This window comes from Lagopus leucura, unplaced genomic scaffold (genome assembly GCF_019238085.1).
Source record: "Lagopus leucura isolate 7727_CA_CO unplaced genomic scaffold, USGS_WTPT01 Super-Scaffold_100044, whole genome shotgun sequence".
Taxonomy (NCBI): domain Eukaryota; kingdom Metazoa; phylum Chordata; class Aves; order Galliformes; family Phasianidae; genus Lagopus; species Lagopus leucura.
The window spans coordinates 916,588-936,393 of record NW_024962291.1 but is presented as its reverse complement, the minus strand read 5'-3'; the positions used below and the strand labels follow the sequence as shown (position 1 = coordinate 936,393).

The 19,806-nt window shown below is 51.9% G+C and overlaps 1 protein-coding gene across 5 annotated transcripts; it reads right to left on the bottom strand.

Annotated features, from left to right (window-relative positions):
- Window positions 1-298: 298 nt before the first annotated feature.
- On the bottom strand, window positions 299-19,559 carry RASSF7 (Ras association domain family member 7). 5 transcript variants are annotated; one of them, XM_042884638.1, is made up of 7 exons: window positions 19,515-19,544; window positions 16,025-16,128; window positions 6,372-6,525; window positions 4,308-5,212; window positions 2,791-2,959; window positions 2,358-2,465; window positions 299-1,845 (listed from the first exon to the last, which is right to left on the bottom strand). In XM_042884638.1, exons 3-7 carry the CDS (start codon window positions 6,472-6,474, stop codon window positions 1,814-1,816), a joined length of 1,317 nt encoding a protein of 438 aa, XP_042740572.1. In that variant the 5' UTR covers window positions 6,475-6,525; window positions 16,025-16,128; window positions 19,515-19,544; the 3' UTR covers window positions 299-1,813. The 5 variants fall into 5 exon arrangements, with proteins under 5 accessions (XP_042740572.1, XP_042740573.1, XP_042740571.1 ...); XM_042884639.1 differs by lacking the exon at window positions 16,025-16,128 and having other exon boundaries at window positions 19,515-19,559; XM_042884637.1 differs by lacking the exon at window positions 19,515-19,544 and having other exon boundaries at window positions 16,025-16,670.
- Window positions 19,560-19,806: the final 247 nt, after the last annotated feature.

The window sequence follows — 19,806 nt, the reverse complement described above, 5'->3', positions numbered from 1 at the left end:
ATCCCAGAGACGGCTGCCTTCTCAGTGGAGATGAGCTTCATCCACTGTTTGTATAGCACTTTGCAATAGAAGGGGGAGAAAGAAAAGGAAAAAAAAAAAAAAAAAAAGAAAAAGAGCAGTATGTGCATAAGAAGCATTTGGTTATGAAACACAGCTTTAAATCCCTGTGAGACATTGCACAAAGCAAAGAGGCCTTCACAGGACACATGAAGCACTTGCCGTGCCCAGGGAGCTCAGCACATACCTGGAGCAGGGACAGCCCCGAGACAGCAGCATGCACACGCTCACTTCACAAAAATCCTTTCCAAAAGATTTATTTAAAATTGAAACCAGACAATGCCGTAGTATGCAGGATACATTCATACATGGAAAGTGTGTTTTACAGAGAACACAGCATCCAAGTCACATTTTTTGCATACAGCAGAGCAGACGTAGAAAACAAAGAGGCCAGGGCTCTGGGACCTCCTGGACAAACTGTCCCCTCCCCAGCCACAATTAAAATACAACATGACCTGTGGAGACAGATGAACAGAAACAGAGGAACTACTGGCCATCAAGTAAAAAAAAAACAAAAAACAAAAACCAACAAACACACAACCAAAACCCAAAGAACAGACAAATAAAACAGAACATTCAGTGAAATGTCACCAAAAGTGTTTCTGCCCTGCATGCTCCAGCCACAGGCACTCAGGGAAGGGCTCATCCTGCTGGCACATTGCTGATTTAAAAACAAGTTAAAAAACCAAGTGGGCTTCAGAAAAAACAGTCTCCAGCTGTGCTTCCTCAAAGTCTGGTTGTCCCTTCCAGGTTGGTACCCCTAGGGAACAACTGCTTGTTTCTCACTCCCTCTCAGCACCATGGGAACAGGGTTTCTACTGCAGGTCTTACAATAAAAAAGGGGGCCAGAAAGTTGCATTAAAAAGCTGCCTGTGTGCCTCATGGCTGTTTTTAAAACCCACCAACTCATCTGAAAGTCCTGGCGCATCTCTATGCTCCTGAGACAGCCACTCCAGAGCAGCCACACTGCCCTTGTAGGTATGGCAAGGATGGACACATGGGCAAGACAGCTGTACCTGGGGCATCCCTGTGCTGCCTTGACACAGGGCTGCGGGGTTTTGGGAGAGTCCATCAGGAGCAGCTGGCCGGGGCCAAACCCAAGGAGGGCAGGACTGCCGACTGGAAGATCCACACTGCACTTGTGCAAGAGGATGGCAGGGTGCTGGCGGTCACTGGCACTCAGTCATTCAGGGGTGCACTTGCTGGCTGCCAGCGTGGCTTGAGAGCATCAGATGTGGGTGAGCAAGATGAGCGAGTCTTCCCCTCACTGCTAGCACAGGACATCATATCCCACTTGCCAGCGCAAGCTCCTCTTCACAGCATGGTGCTGTAAAACCTGCTGTTTTCCTGTGAAGCCTGCTTCACCTGAGTGAGCCTTGTGAGCAGCCCAAAGTAGGAGATGTCACCAGCCATCCCAACACGGCTTTGTTCTGCTATCCAAGGGAGCAAGGACCTCTCGGAACACATAGCAGGTCTTCTCAGAAGTCCACATGGCACATGGGTGCTGCCATTTTGTGTTAAATATAGAAAGCACTTTAAAAAAATAGAAAGAGTTCATTTCATCCGCATAGGAGTAGTTGGGTCGTTTTGTTTGGTCGGCCATTGTTTTATCTTACAGTCTGTAAAAATACTCTGTCTGGCCATCCACGTCCATTCGTGATATAAAGCAGTAAAAAACGTAATATATATAGGGAACATGGTTTTATTTATACAGCTATACTTGCAAGGCAACCAATCGTCCACTGGCTGGGCCCTTCTACCTCCAGATGCTCTGCCTGGTTGATATGACTGCAAGACAGACAAAAATAAACTAAGTGACCCCAACGCAGCGGCTGAGCATTCAGAGAAAAACAGCACAGAAGATGTGACGTAGGCAAGCACCATGCATCTGCAGCATGAAACCCAGCCCTGCACTCGGGTGGTGCAGACAGACACACACACATCATGGTCACAGGATCCGGTAGACGGGGACGGACAGAGGCAGCGAGTGGCCTTAAAAGCAGCTGAAAGGAAAACAGGCCGGAGGGCTGCAGATGGCCCCAAACAACACTGGAGACTGCTTTGGATGCCACACCAATGGCCTCACTCCCTCCAGCGCTCCCTCACAGCAGAGTGGAGGCCACGGGGGATGGCAGGGTATGAGCACTGCTCTCCTAATGGCATCTATAAATAGCTCTGGCCTCCCACTTCCAGCACACGCTCGCTCACTCACTCTCCGCAGCCCCGTTTCACGCAGCAAAACTCTCTCCCCTTCCCCACAGGCCTCCCTGGTGCATGAGGGCCTGCTGAGACATACGCACCCTCCGGGTTCAAGCTGGGCACCAGGGGCTCCGGCAGGGTCCGGGGATGGCCGAGGAGCTGCTTGGTGCTGGCACAGGGTGGCGAATCGGCACCGGTGGGAGGAAACCCTATGGGGATAGGAAAAAACACCCGGCTCAGGCAGGATGCCGTGCCAGAGTGCCCAGGACTGCATCCTCTCTGGGTGCAGACCTTCCCTGGGAGAATAGGCTGGATCCCCTTTTCTCCTGCTCACACACAGAGGTCTCTTCCCCATCCCTATACACTCATTCCTGTTCCGGCCTACAGAGGAAGGGCCACAAAGTCCCAAGGCCTATACCACACACAGCCACAAATCCCACTGCAAGCGGCCCCGACAGGGAGGAGGAAGGAGCCAGGCCAACAAGGAGTGGTTTGGGGGCACAGGGCAGGCCGCGGCTGAGGCAGCGTGCTGACCTCCATTTCGCCGGCAGGCTGGCAGCTCGCGTGGGCTCAGCTCCGGCTGGGCATCTTCCTCAGACCTGGCCTGCCCGACGGCCACCGTGGCTCCCGTCTGCTGAATAAACTGCTGCAAATTACACTGCCTCAGCTCCTTATTTAACTCCTCCAGTTCTTGGTTCTGGGCCTGCAAAACACAGCAGGGACAGGGTAAGCCACGCTCTCCCCATGCTGCTCTGCTCCTCTTCCTGAGGCCTCAGTCTCACTCCCCAGTTCTGAGAATGACATGGGGAATCCCATATGGATAAGGCCATCAGAGGCCATGCTACTGCCCACGGGGACTTTAGCCAGCCAGGCCAACAACAGCCACACACTGCTGAACAACCTGCTGCAAACAGCTCCCCCCCCAAAAAACTCTGTAGCCTGCCATGGCATGAGATAGACTCTTTATAAAGATCTCTTGCAACAGAACAAACACTTAGGTTGGATATAAGGAATCATTTCTTTACATTAATGCACTAGCACAGACTGCACAGAGATGTAGGTGGTGGATACTCCATCCCTGGAGATATTCAAGTTCAGGCCGGATGGGGCTCTGAGCACCTGATCTGTGCCAAGTGTAGGTGTCCCTGTTCACTGCAGGCAAGTTGCACTAGATGATCTCCCCTCCAGCTCAAATGATTCTGTGATTCTATCATTCTACATATTGAGGATGCACCCCTCGGCTGCACCCTCCATGGGGATGCTTGGGCAACAAGGACAAGGTAAGCATTTTGAAGACAGGCCCACATCTCTGCAAGAGGGTGTGAGCAGTGACACAGTGGTGGCAGGAGATGGCAGGCACCAGCAATCCCAAAATGAGTCATGTGAAACATCGTGGCACTGAGGAAACACTGCAGGAGAAGCTTTTTTTTTTTTTTTTTTTCAGCTCTGCTGAAAGGGACGGGAAGAGAGCACCTGAACCCCAGTGGGGCTGAAGATGGGTGAGACACAGATCTCAGCCCAACACTGCTGCCACTGCCACTCCAATCTGGGGGCTCAGCCCAGAGCATCACCAAAACCCTCATGCCTCAACATCCTGCTCCTTTTTTCCAGGCACAGACATAGAGACACCACCACTGGTGAGGAGACCAACCACCAACCTCTGCCGTTTGCCTGACCACACCAATCTCATACTACTGCTCGAGGACTGTTTCCTCTTAGCCCTATGTCATACACAGTACTGTGCTCCTTATTGCAAGACAACAGGAGCCACAGAGCAACCCAAAGCTTGCACAGTAAGCGGATGGGTACAAGCACCTTGGGAGCAGTCTAGGGTACACTGGTCACTGTTGCAGAGCTAACCCCATGCTGGTCAGGCAGGATGCAGCTCTCCTGCCAGTTCCCTTTTGGGTCTTGATGCCATTAAGCAAGTACCAAGATGGATGCAGAGCTGGATGACGGACTCATGCCTGTTTTCTCCTAGCTATACACCCCCTCCACCTCTCTCTGGAGGTGCGTCACCCCATAGAGCAGGATATCCCAACTGTACCTACCTGCAGGCTCCTTTCAGCTTCTTCCAGGGCCTTCTCTACGCTGGCCAGGTTGCTCTCCAGCTGTGTGCCCTGCTTGACCTTGGCCTCCAGATCCCTTTTCATTTTGGCAGCCATGTCTTCCAAGTCCGTGGGGCTCGGCACAGGGATGTCCTTGCCCCTCTTGGCCCTCTCGGCCATCTCCCACTGGATCTCTTTCTGCAGGGCCTCAGTGCGGGCGCTCAGCTCATAGATCCTCTGCGTGTACTCCTCCAGGCTGGCCCGCAGGCTCCTCACCCGCTCCTGCCTCTCCCGCTCACACTCCTTCTCCAGCCGCAGCTCGCTCTGCCAAAACTCCTCCTCGCCCAACTCCGTATCATTCCTCCGCACCAGGTGCTCTAAGTAGAGGATCTCATCCTCCTGGCTGGAGGCCCGGCCATGCTCCCAGAGCCGCAGATCTGTCTCCAGTGTATCCCCATGGGCCTCCAAGGAGTGCAGTTGCTCCTGTTGACGCAGCACTGTCTTAAACAGCTCCTCCTTGGAGGGGTGGCTGGCCCCACCGTCCTTCAAGTCCATCCCCTCCCAGGCATGCTGCCTCCAGCGGCTCTTTGCATACGGGTCAACAGAGCCCATGGGGCCCAAGCTGAAGGTCATTGATTTCCTCGGCTCCCGGGGCCGAGGTACGTCCGTGCTCAGGGCCCGGGGTTTGATGGGCAGACTGGCCCGGATGAACGTCCTCTCAGGAGCCTGGGGAGCACCCTCTGAGGATGGTCTCTCGGCCACGCTGGGGCCCGTCCGCCTCAGGATGAACTGCACATCATTGGCATACTGCCCACACTTGGCCAGAGACTCCAAAGGGCACTCGAGCGGGAGGAGCTGCCTCTCCTTTTCCCGGAGCTTCTGCACCAAGACATAGCGGCCTGTCTGACCTGCAGGTGGAACACAAGCACATCATTCGGGGAAAGCCACAGCCCAGGGAGACATCCCCATTGCCCCAGGGCTGGGCCCTGTCACCAGGAACTTCTTTTCCCAGGAAGCACACAGAAATGTCTCCACTTGCAAAGGCTGGACACCAAACTGAGGAAAAATACTGGGGGGCAGAGGGACTACATGACCTTAGTGGTCTTTTCCAATCTTAATGATTCCAATTTTAATGAATGGCAGCCCTGCCTGTTACAGAGGGATTTGGAACTTGATGACCCTTGAGGTCCCTTCCAACCCAAGCTATTCTATGATTCTACAGGGTCAGGGAAGTGAGGCGCACCCTGAAACACTCTCACTTTCCTCCCTTTCCCCTTCCAAACCTTGAAAAGGGTCAGTGTTCCTTACTGAAAGGTTTGGTCTACCCATCAAGGATCATCTGCCCTCCTAGTTGCAGGTAGGAGAGCATCCTGCAGGAGGTGGAAGTTGGTAGAAACCTTGCCTGCAATCTCATTGTGTTTCCACATGGAACGATGAGGACCGTATGCCCCCAGTGACACCCAAAAGCAAGATCAGCTCTTGGCAGAGGGGACAACACAACATCCCTCCAGTAACGCGGAGCCCTGCACTGCCCCCCTCCAGAGGATGCGCATCTGTTTGCAAAGCTCAGCCTCCACAGTGGCACTTCTGCACAGGAAACAGCTGAGGATATCAACCAGTCTTGCTTTGTTGCTGCTGGAAGAAAACATGCCCTCAAGAATGGAGGTGGAAGAAAAAGCACTATGCTGTTTGGTTTTTTTTTGTTTGTTTTTTGTTTTTTTTATGAAGGTGGACAAGAGGAAGGGCTTTGATTTGTAGGGTTAAATCAGAAGGAGGGCATCTCCACTCAAAGCCTGCAAGCTAACAGTATCGGAGCACTTTGAAATTGAGCCACTAGAAGGCAGGATTGACCACAGTGAGAGTGCGGCAAGCACCAGCATCCAGACACCCTGGCCACACCGCCTGCATCTATCCAAAGTAAAGCTATTTATTTTGGCTATGCTATCTCCCTGGCAAGCCTCTGATGCGGCCGGGGGAGACATAAATCCATGGCAGTGACAAACAGAGCTCAAGGAGTCTGACGTGATCCTGGAAGCTGAGCTGTCTCTGGATTAGCCTGCTGCTCACCTATGGCCCGCGCCAGGGCGATGACCACCTCCTGGCAGGTGGTTTGCTCCGAGACGCCGCAGACGACCCTCTGGATCCCATCTACCCAGACCTTCAGCTCCATCCCCGAGGCTGCCGGGCTTCAGGCACCCTGGGGCATTGCAGGACAGGGTCCCTGCAGGAGAGAAGATACAAGGGCTCAGGCTCCTGTACACGTGGGATTTTGTTATTGTTAACAATACCGATGTTTACCTGCCAAAAGCAAAACAACCCACCAACCTACCTTACCCAAATCCCCACACACAGCTTAGGTCTGGGCCGTAGGATTGAGTCTTCCCTGGGTGAAAAACAGTGGGGTTTGCCCCTGTGCCTAGCACAGCCTTCTAATGAATTTGTTGGACTCCCACTGCCATTTCTCCAACAATTTGGCAATGTGGCACTCGGGAGTTTCCAAACAATATCTAAAAGACAGAGGAACCTCCCACCGCCCTCCCACTCACGCTCTCCAGCGGCACAAAGGGAAGTTGAGAGAAGGTGCAGACAGAGCGCATTGTAATCTAACTCCATCTCCAGTTATCTGAGGGGGATTAAGAAATGAGAAAAAAAATGCCTCCTGGTATGCAAAACTCTTTGCAGAGCCAGGTTGGGATGAGGAAGCACATGAGAAATGCTATTTTACTGAAAATGAGCCTTCAGTAATGCCATTAGGATGTCATTACACTGACAATCACAAACTAAGAGCAGCTAGACTGCGTTTAGCATTGCTAAATGGGGAGGTAGCTTGGCCACCTCTTTTGACACAGCACCCACCTGGTGCTGACACCTGTTATCATGGGCACAGGCAGCTCCTGCATTTTCCAGCAGCTGCAGAACTGCAGCTCCTAAGAGATGACTTGTCGGACGTGGTAGTTATGGATTACAGGGTGGCCTAGACGACCTTAGAGGTCTTTGCCAACTTCAACGATTCAATGACTAAATAGAATCCACACAAAGAAACTCAAAGAACTCAAAGTTTACCCTCGTTTTAAACACTCTTGAAATGACCTTTTCCCCCCTATGGTGTTTTTTGTAAATCCTTGAAGCACCAAGCCTGAGGACATCAGGCAGAGGAAGGTGTACGTGTAATTTCCACGTGCTCTGTCCAAAAGGTCCCAAGCTACTTTCCAAACCTAACCCAGCTCATCAGTCCCTCTCCTTCCGTTCCCAGGGTTAAAACAGGTTTTGGGTTTGTTTTTTTTGTTTTGGATACTGGAGAAATCTAAGCAAGAGCTGAAAGGCTCCCACCTTCACCAACAAGAAATTGTAGCTGTAACACAACAAGGCCAGGAGAAGCCTGGAGAAAGATGGTTTCACAATGCTGTTCTCAGTGACGGATCTGATGGTGCCAGAACACAACAACTTATTGAAGAACAAGCCCAAAAGCCAAATCCATGCCCCAGGGAGCACTTAGCTGATCCAACACAAACCTCTCCACCAACCACAGCAGAGTAATCAAACCCTAATTTTCAGATTTTACTCACGGTGTACTGGGACTTGCTGCAAAACAAGCTGGCCCCGTTTGCATTGCCAGTAGCCACAGAATGGCCATGGGAGCAGAGCAGTCGCCTGGGCATGGACACTTCCCTGCTGAGCTCACCTATGTTTGACTTGGCGGTGCCAACGGTGAAACCGGCAGTGACAAAGGACCTTGGGTCCTGCACGCAGTGGATCTGCAGAGCACCGTGTTTGCCAGGTGGAGCCCAGCCTGGTTTCAGGCAGGGTTTTGTCCTGCTGCATGCTCTGGACTGGCTGCGAGCAGCCAGCTAATCCAGCACCCACCCCCGCCACGGAACAAAGTTCGGCCACGCTGCTGAGCTTGGGCACCACCCTAAAACCCACCGCAAGGTCACCACTGTGCTGGGGAACAGCACACCAACACCAGTGTGGGGTGGTGGTACGTCCTGGAAAGCCAAGCGCTAACCACGAGAGCTGAACTGGTCATGGAGCCAGGTAACTCCCTAGCAAGGTTCATCCCACGGCAGAGCCCCAGCACAGGCCAGGAGTGGCTAGTTTGAAAATAAATAAGCGAAACCAGCCAGCTGAGGATTGTATCATGTGAAAGGAAGCGGACTCACCTTTCCTCACCCAAAATACCAGCAGTTGGTGAGGCGAGGGGTGATGAATGGTGCTGGGTCCAGTTGCGGGACACCCGGGGGTGCTGTGAGGGTAGAGGCACCTGTTTGGGTGTAAACCGAGCTCTGGCCCCGCCTCGGCCGAGTGCCTCCAGCAATCATTTACCAGCATTTGGCCCACAGCACCGAAAAGCAGGGAGCGGCGTGACGCGGCCTTCTGACTCTTGTGGAGGAGTTTCGGCTTCAACCTGACCGAGGTGGTGGGAAAGCGACCCTTTGGATTTCCCACAGTGATAATTCAGAGAGCAGGTTATAGCTAGGAAGAATGCAAAGCTCGTCCTTGGATCCAGGACAGCAATTCCTCAGCTCTCCCTTGACCACACTCACCCTTTGTTAGCTCTGCATCCTTCCCTGCTTCTCCAAGCCCTGTTAATGAGCTTCCCAACGTCCTGCAGCCTGGACCAGCCCCTCGACCTCTGCCCCTCCTGAATGCTGTCTCCAGACTTGGAAAGAACCCAGAGGCAGAAGGGTTTGTTTTCATAGAGGTAGGACTCGCCCGACATTATCCGCTCTTCCATGGCAGCATTATTCTGGCTGCTATAAAAGCTTCCACGGCCCAGCAGCTTCCCACCCTCTAAATTTGAAGGTGAGCAACAGCTTTTCTGATAGTCCCTTTGACCACAAACCAAAGAGTGGGGAAGTGCCCCAAAACAGTGCGGAGAAGAGAGCGGGCGGCTGTGGTGCCAGCACAGGGATGCATTACAGCACTCCCAAAAGCCGCTCTCATTTTTATTTATCTCTACCCCCACCCCCTCTATGGATTTCTAAATAACTTTTATTGGAAGCAGATTAACAAAGTGACTAATTTTCTGCTCCCTTCCCATGTGCTTGGTCCTAAATTGATGGTATGGATGATTCATACAATTTCTTCAACAAATTTCCTAACTGGGAGTTGGAATTTCAAATGCTGACATGAAAAAAAATAAATAAATTAACACTCCCAGATCTTACAGCTTTATTTTTTGCTGCATCTCAGTCTAAGTTGGAAAAAACCAAGCCCAGAAAACGTTCAGTCTAGATTTGAACAAAGCTTCACCCTCACATGGATTGAAGGTACTTTTAAAGCTTGGGCACTGAAGCCAACTTCAGATTATCAGAGAATCATTAAGGTTGGAAAAGACCTCCAAGATCACCGAGTCCAACACCCAGCCCACCCCCACCATGACCACTGACCACATCCCTCAGTGCCACATCTCCACAGCTCCCAAACACCTCCAGGGATGGTGACTCAGCTACCTCCCTGGGCAGCCTGTGCCACTGCACCACCTCTTTTTTGGATATTTTTTCTAATATCCAAGCTGAACCTCCCCTGGCACAACTAAAGGCCATTCCCTCTTGTCCAATTGGATTACCTTAATTAAAAGAGAAAGCAATTGGTCCTCCTGCTAATCAAGGTATTTTGTGATGTGAGCTGAACACATCTAAGCAGCAGATGGAATGGGCAGATTTCACAAGCACTGCCCCTGTTCTACCAGGTTCTTGGGGACAGCCATAGCTCCTCACAGTGGTGAGAAGGGAAGGGCCAGGAGAGGATCCAGCAGAGAGCATCTGAGGGCACACTATCTTGTGCCATCAAGATCTGGACCCCACATAGGCAGTGCTAAACAGAGCACAGAAAACATCACCTTCAAACGCAGCAGCAAGTGTGCTTACTAGCAGAACTTCTGTTTGGGGGTCAGGTTTTCTATTTGCTGGTCAGGTTTTCTATTTGCTTTACTGACTGGAGAGCTGAAACACCAGCAGTAAGGAGAAGCCCTGCTAGCAAGTTGTGCCAGGGCAAGTGCGCAGCCAGGCTTTGAAATCTGTGTTTGCACCACAGGATGCCTCTGGATCCAAATTCAAACATGCACAAGTAGTTTTCAACCTGTAATTAGGGCTGCTGTGCTTGATAAACATAGATGAAATCCTCCTGGGCTTCTCTTTCCTTGTTAACCCCAACAGCGGCCCCGTGCCCAGCTCCTGCCACAAGACTGACAGGGTTTCGCCTGGTTGGTAGTTTTACCTGCTGAGCATCACAGGATACATGGATGGTGGGATGATCCTGGTGAGAGGCTGTGCCTCAAAGCAACCCCCCAGAAAGGGTCTGCAGACAGGCAGGGATATCCTCAGCACCCTGGGGTGAACAGGGAACTGGGACTGGCCAGGAGAAAGGGAGAAAACAAGGAAATGCCAGAAATGCTGCCATCCTGCAACACTGCTGGGAGATTCCAGGGGACTGGAAGCTCAGCGAGGATGTTTCAGAGACCCAGGTGCTGTGCAGGGGCAGTACACCCTGCTGGGATCAGGTGGTTCTGGGGTGACCATGGCTGGAGACAAAGCCCAGCCCCAGGAAACTGAGATGGAAGGAAACGTGCGGTGCTGAGAAAGGCAGGCACGTAGGAAGCAACCCACACGTGTGATCCCACACCACGGGAAACTATTCAAGCAGCAGGAGAAGAAGAAGGGAAAAAAAAACAACCACACAAGTAAACAGCAAGTGGCGACAGGAGCAGCCACGTGCTGCCATCCCGCATGTCTGAGTGCTGGCAGTGACTCACCAACCGTGATCAGCTGCTGCGGTGACACATCCAGGAGCTATGTAACACTTCCCAGGTTCCTCCCTGCCAGAGGTACCAGCCCAGCTCCTGAACACTGAAGGGAGGAGACTGTCCTTGCCCATGTACAAATCAGCTGCAAGCTGCTGGAACAGAAATGCCTGCTTGAGCACCGCCACCACTTGCTAAAACCCTCCTGAAGAACTGAAGCCTCCTGTTACAAAGGTGCAGAAAGGACCAACACCAGGGAAAGCACAGTGGCAGGAGAAGGTCTACAGAGGACCAAAGCCTTGTGATGGTGCCCATCCTGCAGACCAACCCCAAAGGGCGAGGAAGGATTTGGTCCGGGCTCCCCTTCAGGCCACTGAGAGCTTTCTCCTGCCTTGGGTCCTTCTTTTTGAGGAGCATCATCAACTCTTCATGCAGTATTGCAGGAATGGCGCAGCTCTTCTGGGCCTTCCTTGCCACGTCTATCACAGGCCAAGTGATAGAGTCACTGTGGTGGACATGGTTCAGTGCTAACTGCAGTTGTCTTGTCAGCAGGTCCCACGTAGGCAGGACAACATCAGCCAGGGCCCTGAACAAGATGTCTGGCCTGGGCCAACCGGAGGAATAGGGCAGCTCTTTGAGCAAAGGCAACTTACACAAAGGTAGAAGTGAGCAGCACTGGAGAAGGACAAATAGAAGGAAAAGGCACTGCAACAGACTGTGGTAACACTCCCACTGCCACAGAGCATGAAGCAAAGCCCTGCCCTAGCTCTGTGACTCCATGAGTTGCTGGCAGAGGTCACAGGAGCTCAAGGAGGGACAAACAGGTCCTACCAGAGCATTGGCTGTGTCACTGCCGATGGCAGCCCAAAGGCAGCTTCCATCCTGTCCTTCCTTCGTCATTCTGCAGCCGCAGTGTCCCCTGGGTACCAAAGCTGCAAGCAGTGCATTACACAAAGGACCCACACACTGCTCCAGGAAAAACCCCAGACGCAGCCCAGCTCTGTCATGCTCCCATAGCAGGTAGCTTTTGCTATGTGAAAAACAGAACCAGCACTCAGCTTCTGTACAAGTTACAGTCACGTTGCCAGAACTTTTTGCATGCAAAGGAGCTTGAAAAGCCATAACTGGGAAGACTCAATCATTTGGCACTTGTGGCATTCAAGAAGCAAAACATCACTTGAGACCAAAGCCACAGACTCAGCACCTCACAAGTACCCTGGAACCCCAAACCAGTTCTGTGCCAGCACTAGGCTCTTAGAGAAGGCACACTTATGGAAAGCCACAAGCAACATCCTGCCTGCCCCATGCAAGCAACCTTCCATTAGGAACAAAACAGAGGCTCTGGGATGCTCTGCTCCACTTTCCCCCTGCAAATTACAGGAAGCTGCAAGACCACGCCAGCAAACCTGGGGCATGCCAGCATACCAGGGGCTGCTCATGATGGGGAAATGTCCCCAAGGTCACATACTTGGGTAGTGATTCGAGTGAGGGAGGCTCAAGCCCTGGCGGGCTGGTGATGTGCCCAAAACTGCAGTAGGAGCCTCACTCCATCCCAGCTCCACCTTTGTGGCCTTCAAGCTTTGAAACCCACTCAAATGCTTTGCAAACTGCATCTAAGAGCAAGACCAGAATCCGAGCAGCCACCTCTTATGGAGTTGACCAAGGCAGGAAGTGACAGGGGCACCTGGGCTGGGTCCCCAGTGTCCCATTCTAGAGCTGCAGAGGAATTAATGGCTAACCACATCCTGCCCTGATGCCAGCAAAGCAGTGTTGCAATGTCAATAATCATGGGCAATGATAAGACTGCAGGCATGTCACGTACCTCCCCAGAGCCCCATTGATGAGCAAAGCACAGACCACGGGGCACCAACTGAAAAGTCATAAATTAAAACCTAAAAGGACAAACAAACAAACAAAAACAACACAATTGCTGCAAACCATGAAAGCTGGCCAGATGGATGTGCAATGGATGACTGTGTGCACGCACACAGCCTAGAAGAAGGACTGTCCTTAATGCATAGTATTTCTCCCAAGCAGCACTAATGGTAGCTATTCAGGGGGGAGGAGAACAAGGCTAGCTATTAAAGTCAGCCATAAAGATTAAGGTTTCTGAGGGAAACACGTGCAGCACCTGCTATTGCTGTAATCATTATGATCAACCTCAGACACACAAGTGAAGAGTAACTACATGAAAGCAGACAAGAGTGAATCCGTGGCAGTTTTTTCCCAAGGGAGTGAAGAAAAATTAGCAGCAGCATCTAGATTAGAGGAGAGAGGAAAGGCTCTTACACATAAGTCAGATCTTGTACTTCCACACTCATCTTTAGTTGTGCAATGAGCCTGCCAAAATGTTCAGCCCTTCAGAGGAGAGGCTGGGAAAGCACTCAGATGCCCACCTCCCAGCGCAGGATGGGTCTGGCAACTTTTGGATCCAGGCTGGCCCGGATCAGCCTGGATGACTGGACTTCAACACCTTTCCAGGCTGAACTCCCCCCAAAGCTTTGACTTTTAATATAAAAATCTGGTGCTTGCTTTCCAGCTGTCATGAGCAAAGCTCATGCTGCAGATGCTGCCCATCCAACTGTCCACCTCCCACCAATACTGCCCACTAAACCATGTCCCTAAGCACCACCTTTTCTTAAATACCTCCACGGATGGTGTTTCCACAACTCCTGGGCAGCCTGTCCCAGTGCCCACCACTTTTTGAGAAGAAATTCTAATATTCAACCTGAACCTCCCTTCTTCCTTAGTAGCAGGACTCTGGGGAGCACTCAGCACAGCTGGTACATGCCAGCCCTGAGGGCTATCAGACAACACAACTGCAGCATGCACCTGCCAGGAACTTCAGCATCTCCATCTCCCACAGCAGGTGAGATGATGAGCACGATGTAACTCATGAATATTGCCCTGTTATTACATGCAGACCATTCTTCAAGATAGAAAAGAGTTTCTGTTTATCATGACATGGGATGCAGGAGGAATGCTGCGAATCTGGAGATGCAGGTACCTGCTTCAGCCTTGGAAATACTCAGAAATACTTCAACTATCTGCTTGCCATGGGCTGACATGGGGAATGTGGGAATCAGTCCCTATAAAAACTTTTAAGAGGATGTTATTTCTGCTCCTCCTTAGACTACTTCTGCTGCTTTCTGGAAATAGCTGTATGATTTAAAAGGCCTTATTAGGCAGCAGAGCTCTGATGGGCGAAAGACCACTTCTTCTACTGCCTACTCCAAACATTTTGCCTTAATAACTCCACTAAAATGGATTACTTCTCTGTGTGGGTGGTGCATCCATCCTGTGACCTGGTGTCCTATGTTGTTTGAAGTGACCGTGTGTGCAAAGTGAAGAGAGGAAGGAGATAACTGAGTGAGCACACTGACAGCATGTCTGGACAGCATTAGGGAGAGGCAGCCATGGCAGGGACATCCATCAAGAGCACTCGCTGTTTTGTCAGAGAAACCTGAGATTTTGGTGTAAATCCACCAAACTCCTGGATTTACAGCTTTGTTTTTTCTCTAAAAACGTGGCTGTGGTCCTGTGCAGAGATGAGGAGGAGATGCAGCTCGACCAGCTGCAAGGACAGCACTCACAGACTGCCCTGCGGCTCTCTGCGTCTCACCTCAAAGAAATGGAGAATTTCATTTCCATGGAGTTATAGGAAAGTTCAGGCTGGTCACATAGCCCAGCAGGCACACAAAGCAGCCAGATGACCCCGAAATATTGCTCCCTTCTCTTCTCCCTCCCCAGCCTGCTTTCCAGGCTCCAAAAGGAGAGTTGCCAGCAGCGATCCTCTCATCACTCCAACTCCCTTTACAGGGGAAAAGGCAATTAAACTAACAAATGAAAAGCCATAGATAACCTTCCAGATTATTTTCCATTTCCAGAGTAACTCACAGTTTCCTGCCCTCTTTGGAGCACAGCCACGCGCCAAGGACGCACTGCAGGGCCCCAGGAGGCAGCGCTGAGGATGCCCTAATGAATATGCAGGTGCACGCTGCCATGGATGTTTATTTATAACTTTGTAGGATTAAAAAGGCCTTTAATGACCATTTGTAGAGAGCTGAAATTACTCCTTTCTTTCTCTTTCCGTCACAGACACTGAGTCAAACAAACAAAAGGCCCAGAAATAATCCAGGTTGAAACCTTTGATAAGACACTTGTGTATTTTAGAGGGCTGCTTTCACAGCAGATTAATCACCTCAACATGTGATTAATTAGACAAAGGTGCCATCAGTCCCAACCTGACCCACCTGGAGATAACAAGCTCTTCAGAGCACTACAGTAAAGGTGCATCTTCACAGGCAACTCCATCCCTTATCTGGCACAAAAACACAGGGCTATCCACAAAACTACATTTGCATTTTGGTTAACACCTCTGCAAAAATAAATGTTGGCAAGGGCCTGGGCACAGAGCAGGACGCACAAATCAGTCTCTTTCAACAAGACAGCATTGTAAAGTCAAATGGAAGTAGTGAGGATTAAGCTTGCCAGGCCTATTTTAATGTCCTGAACAGCGAGCTGCAACAAAATCTTGGGTTTTCAGAAGTGTTTGGATGTTCAAGCTGCACGCAGTTCAGGCTCTACTCAGGTTGCTGCTGGAAGCTGAGCCTTTTGAACGTTTTACCCTAACTTCTGTATGCTCTCAGATCATTCAAAACCTAAACACCGAGGACTGAACTGCATGTTCCAGGAGAAAACTTTGCTGCTGGGTGGAACTAAGCCCAATCTTCTGCAGGTCTCATAGAATCACAGAAAAGCCTAAGTTGGAAGGGACCCACAAGAATCATCGAGTCCAACCCCCAGACAGGGCCACCCAAAATCCCAATCCCATGTCTGAGAGCGATGTCCAAACACTCCCTGAACTCTGTCAGCTTGGATCCGTGCCTGCCACCCTCTGGGGAAGAACCTTTTCCTAACACTCGACCTGACCCCCCCTCAATGCAGCTCCGTGCCATTCCCTAGTGGGGAAATGCACCAAGAATTACGAGGTCACCTCCTTGTGCACCCCAGCCTTCTCCCCACAGACACATTGGGCTCTTCACAGAAAAGAGTGCTGCCACCTCCAAACATTGGCAGAACCTGGAAAAAAACATCAAGTGAAAACAGCAACCACAAATCCTCCAAAACCACCTTGTCTTTATTCCTATTTAGAAATACCTCTGGTGTTCATCCAACTCCTGCACATCACCAGAAGCCTTGGGCAAGCATCCAGAGGCAGCAATGAGCTCCCCAACACATGCTCTCACCTGCTGAAGAAGCAAATCCTGGCAGGAACCTTTTAAACCACCAACAACCCTATAAATGCTCTTCCAGGGCCTTCCTCCACCTATCATCCAGGTAGCTACACAATAGGGGAATCTGATCCTGAAGTGCTGTTACGAGTGCCAAGGCACCAAAGACACCTGACCTGCTCCAACTTGCAAACTGTTTCCAGAGCCCTTCCTGTCCTCAGTCCTCTCAAGCACAGAGGGTACCTTAGGGCCACGGGGAGGTTTGGAGAGGAGGCCCTTAACATCAAGAGCAATGGCAGGTTCTATGCTCCAGTGCAGGTTAAGAAGCAGCAGAGGAAACCATCTCAAATTCAGACAGCATTTGCCTGCTCCAGCATTTCCAGCTCAGGGCTGACCCACCCATGTCTTCAGGTAAGAGGTTTTTTTTTTTTGAAGCAACAAGTTATTCTAGATGACTAGCCTGGGGCAGCTGGAAGCACCCCAGCCCTCAAGAAAGTGCTGACTCCAACCAACAACAAGCAAGATAATCAGCTGCTTTTAGAAGCTCATGAGCTTGGCAGCCGAAAAATGGAAGGACATGAAATTGTTAGCAGTCATCTACAATAATAGGGTTTTCTTTAAAACCTTGCATGTAGACACACTTATGACTTAATTTGACTGCACAGGTTTACAAGGGCATAAACAAGTCAGAACAGATAGAGGAACATCCCTTAAAAAGATGCTCTTAAAAAAAAAACCACACACGCAAAGAGCTAATACTGAAGGCATCCCTAACACCTTTAAACCTAGGTGCAGAACAACCCATCCTCAGGAGGGATTCCTTCTAGCTTACCTTGCATGCAGACGTGGCACTGACGGACATGGTTGGTGGGGATGGGCTAGTGGTCGGATTCAGTGATCTTGAAGGTCTTTTCCAACCTTAATGATTCTATGACTCTCTGATGAGTGGTGCCATGCATACAACCTAAACCTGGATGCAATCCCAAAGCATCATTACCCCTACGTGCAGAGGGACAGCGGGATACCTGGGTCACCTCCCACATCAGAGAGGAGGAAAAGGACAGGATGACAGTATTAAAACCTAGAGGTGAGCTAGTGGGGTCTCTGGCAGATGTTCTGGCAGCACTTCTCTGCAGCATAGTACAAGGGTGAAGGCAACCACAACACTAATCCCCACTTTATGGGTAGAAGGCACATTCTACCTGGATGTTCTACACTTTGGCACAGAAGCTCCTGCAAGCAGTAACCCTGGTATCTTCTGTAATTACACCACTACTTCTTTTGGTCAAGCTACCTCTCAAAGAGCAGCAAACGAAGCACCCTCAGATGATTCACTCCAGCCGCTTTCACTAGCCCCAGCCTGCTGCCAAAAGGCTTGGGCAAGGCTGGCAAGTTCCCCAGCACGTTCACTTGGGCCTGCAGGTATCCAAAGCAACCAAAGCATAGCTGTAACTCGCTTCTCTTCTCAAAGAGAAGAAATAATAATGAAAATGGGATTTGAACCCCCTGACAAGGAGACATGGGTTTCAGAGCACAGCCTGCTCCGTCCCAGCCCTTCATCTTCACTTTGTGGGGAAGGTGCTCCTCTGACTCACCCCTGAGCATCCCCCAGGATGCTTTTATCAGAAAGTTACAAAAAGGCTTTAAGCAGATTTATGCTAGTGGGAGCTTCTCACCATTTTACCTATTTCAGAGGCACAGGGTAGCAGCAGGGAGATAAAGCAAAAGGGGTCAGGCACGATGCTGGGGCTCTCCCAGCAGATAACGGTGCCAGGGAGGTGGGGGGGATTCCTGGCATTCCAGTCAGCACCAGTGGGATGAGCTTCCCTGCACTGCAAGGAGCTGGCAGCCCTCTCCTCAGCACCACCAGATAAGCAGGGCGAGAATGCTTGGGGATGCTTTGCACTCAGCCACTCCTGATAAAAGGCACACAACCTCTCCCCATGTTAAAAAAAAAAAAAAAAAAAGAAAGCTGCATTTTTTGTCACACGAGGAGCATGACCGTGCAGGGCTACACTTAAAGAGGGAAAGCTGGAAGGTACCTTTAACACCACTGCTCTGCATTTGCAGGCCAGCTGCCTTCTCAGAGCATCCCCTGGAGCCTGACCTGGCTCAGAGCGAGCAGCAGCCAAAGCTCCCTCCCTCCTCTCTGCACCCCTTATAAGTCCCATCCATGAGAAATCCCAACAGACGATGCCATTGTGATGCACCTGTTCTGCTCCAACAGTGCCATCCCCAGGCTCCCTTTGGGGCTTTTAGCATTCAATGCAAAGCATGGTGACAGGGCAGAGTTGGTTTGCCTGCCCACAGCATGCTTCAAGTGAAGTTACAAAACAACCTGCTGAGTGCCACTGGAGTTCACAGAAGGCATCAGAAGTATGCAGCAAGGAGCCCAGCGCTTATCTAGCCCCGCGCCTGAGGAATGCAACCCCTCTCCACGCCCTGGGGGACCTGGAGCCATCTCTGCCTTTCTTTCCCTTAGAGGAGAGTGGAGACTTGCACGCTTGGTGCACGCACTGACACCCCAAACGTGCACAGCTGAGAGCTCGAAGCCACAGCGGCTGCTTTACCCGACGCTGTTCCTCTGCAGTGCCGCTCCTCGGAGCGGGTTTTCGGCGTGCTGTGCTGGTGGCACAGGGGCTGGGGACAGCAGAAGCACCCCGACGCTCCCGTCCCCCAGCTCCAGCTGCTCAGCACACTCTGCCACAACGAGCACAGGTCCTCGGCTCCTTTCCAGATGCCGGTTTCCACGGCCCCAACAGCAGATCGCGGCCTCCCCGCCTCTCTGAGCTGCGAGGCTGACCTCGCCGAGCGCTTATTTCACTCCACAGCCCCAAAATAATGGGATTAGAGCCTTCCCGAGCCAGCCCCTTCAAGCTGAAAAATCAACCAAAATAGCTGCAGTTGCTCTGGAAACTGCTCCCAACTTATTTCGGGGCAGACCGCGGCCAGCACCACCTGCACCGGCGGGCCGGGGAGGCAGCGTGGAAAAAGAGGTGAGGCAGGAGGGCCCCGCTCCCCACTCTACCCCCCCAGTATCGCAGACCCCACGGGGTCACCGGCGGCCCCGGCGCAGCTGTAGCTGTAACTGCAGCAGAAGGGCCCCGCCGCCCTTCCCGGGGCTCGGCCGGCTGCGGACGCGGGCCGCGCCGCCGGCCGTGCCGCGGGGCAGCCAGCGGCTCCCCGTGAGCTCCCCGGCCGCAGCGGAACGGAGCGACCCCAACGCGCACTCACCTGCCGCCGCTGCTCCTCCCGCGGCCCCGCTCCGCAGCGCAGAGCCGCCGCAGCCCCGCCGCGCCCCGGCCCCGCCTCTCGGGAGGCCCCGCCCCGCCCCTCGCCCAGGTGAGCCCCGCCCCTCCCCCCGCGCACCCTCTGCCTCCGGGTCTCCGATTGTGGCCCTGTCCATCCATCTATTTGTTTATGTGTTTTGAATCGCAATAACATCGCGTCAGGCTCCTGGCTGGAAGGGACCCCTGTGCATCCCCAGTCCAGCGCCCTGCTAAAGCAGCTTCCCTACAGCAGGCTG

Bases quoted from the DNA above. Each gene is read 5' to 3' on its own strand.
- RASSF7 (XM_042884639.1), bottom strand. From the start codon at position 6,474: ATGGAGCTGAAGGTCTGGGTAGATGGGATCCAGAGGGTCGTCTGCGGC. The intron at 5,213-6,371 runs GTGAGCAGCAGG...TTCCACCTGCAG, and splicing joins CGCCCTGGCGCGGGCCATAG to GTCAGACAGGCCGCTATGTC. The intron at 2,960-4,307 runs GTAGGTACAGTT...TGTGTTTTGCAG, and splicing joins AAGCTGAAAGGAGCCTGCAG to GCCCAGAACCAAGAACTGGA.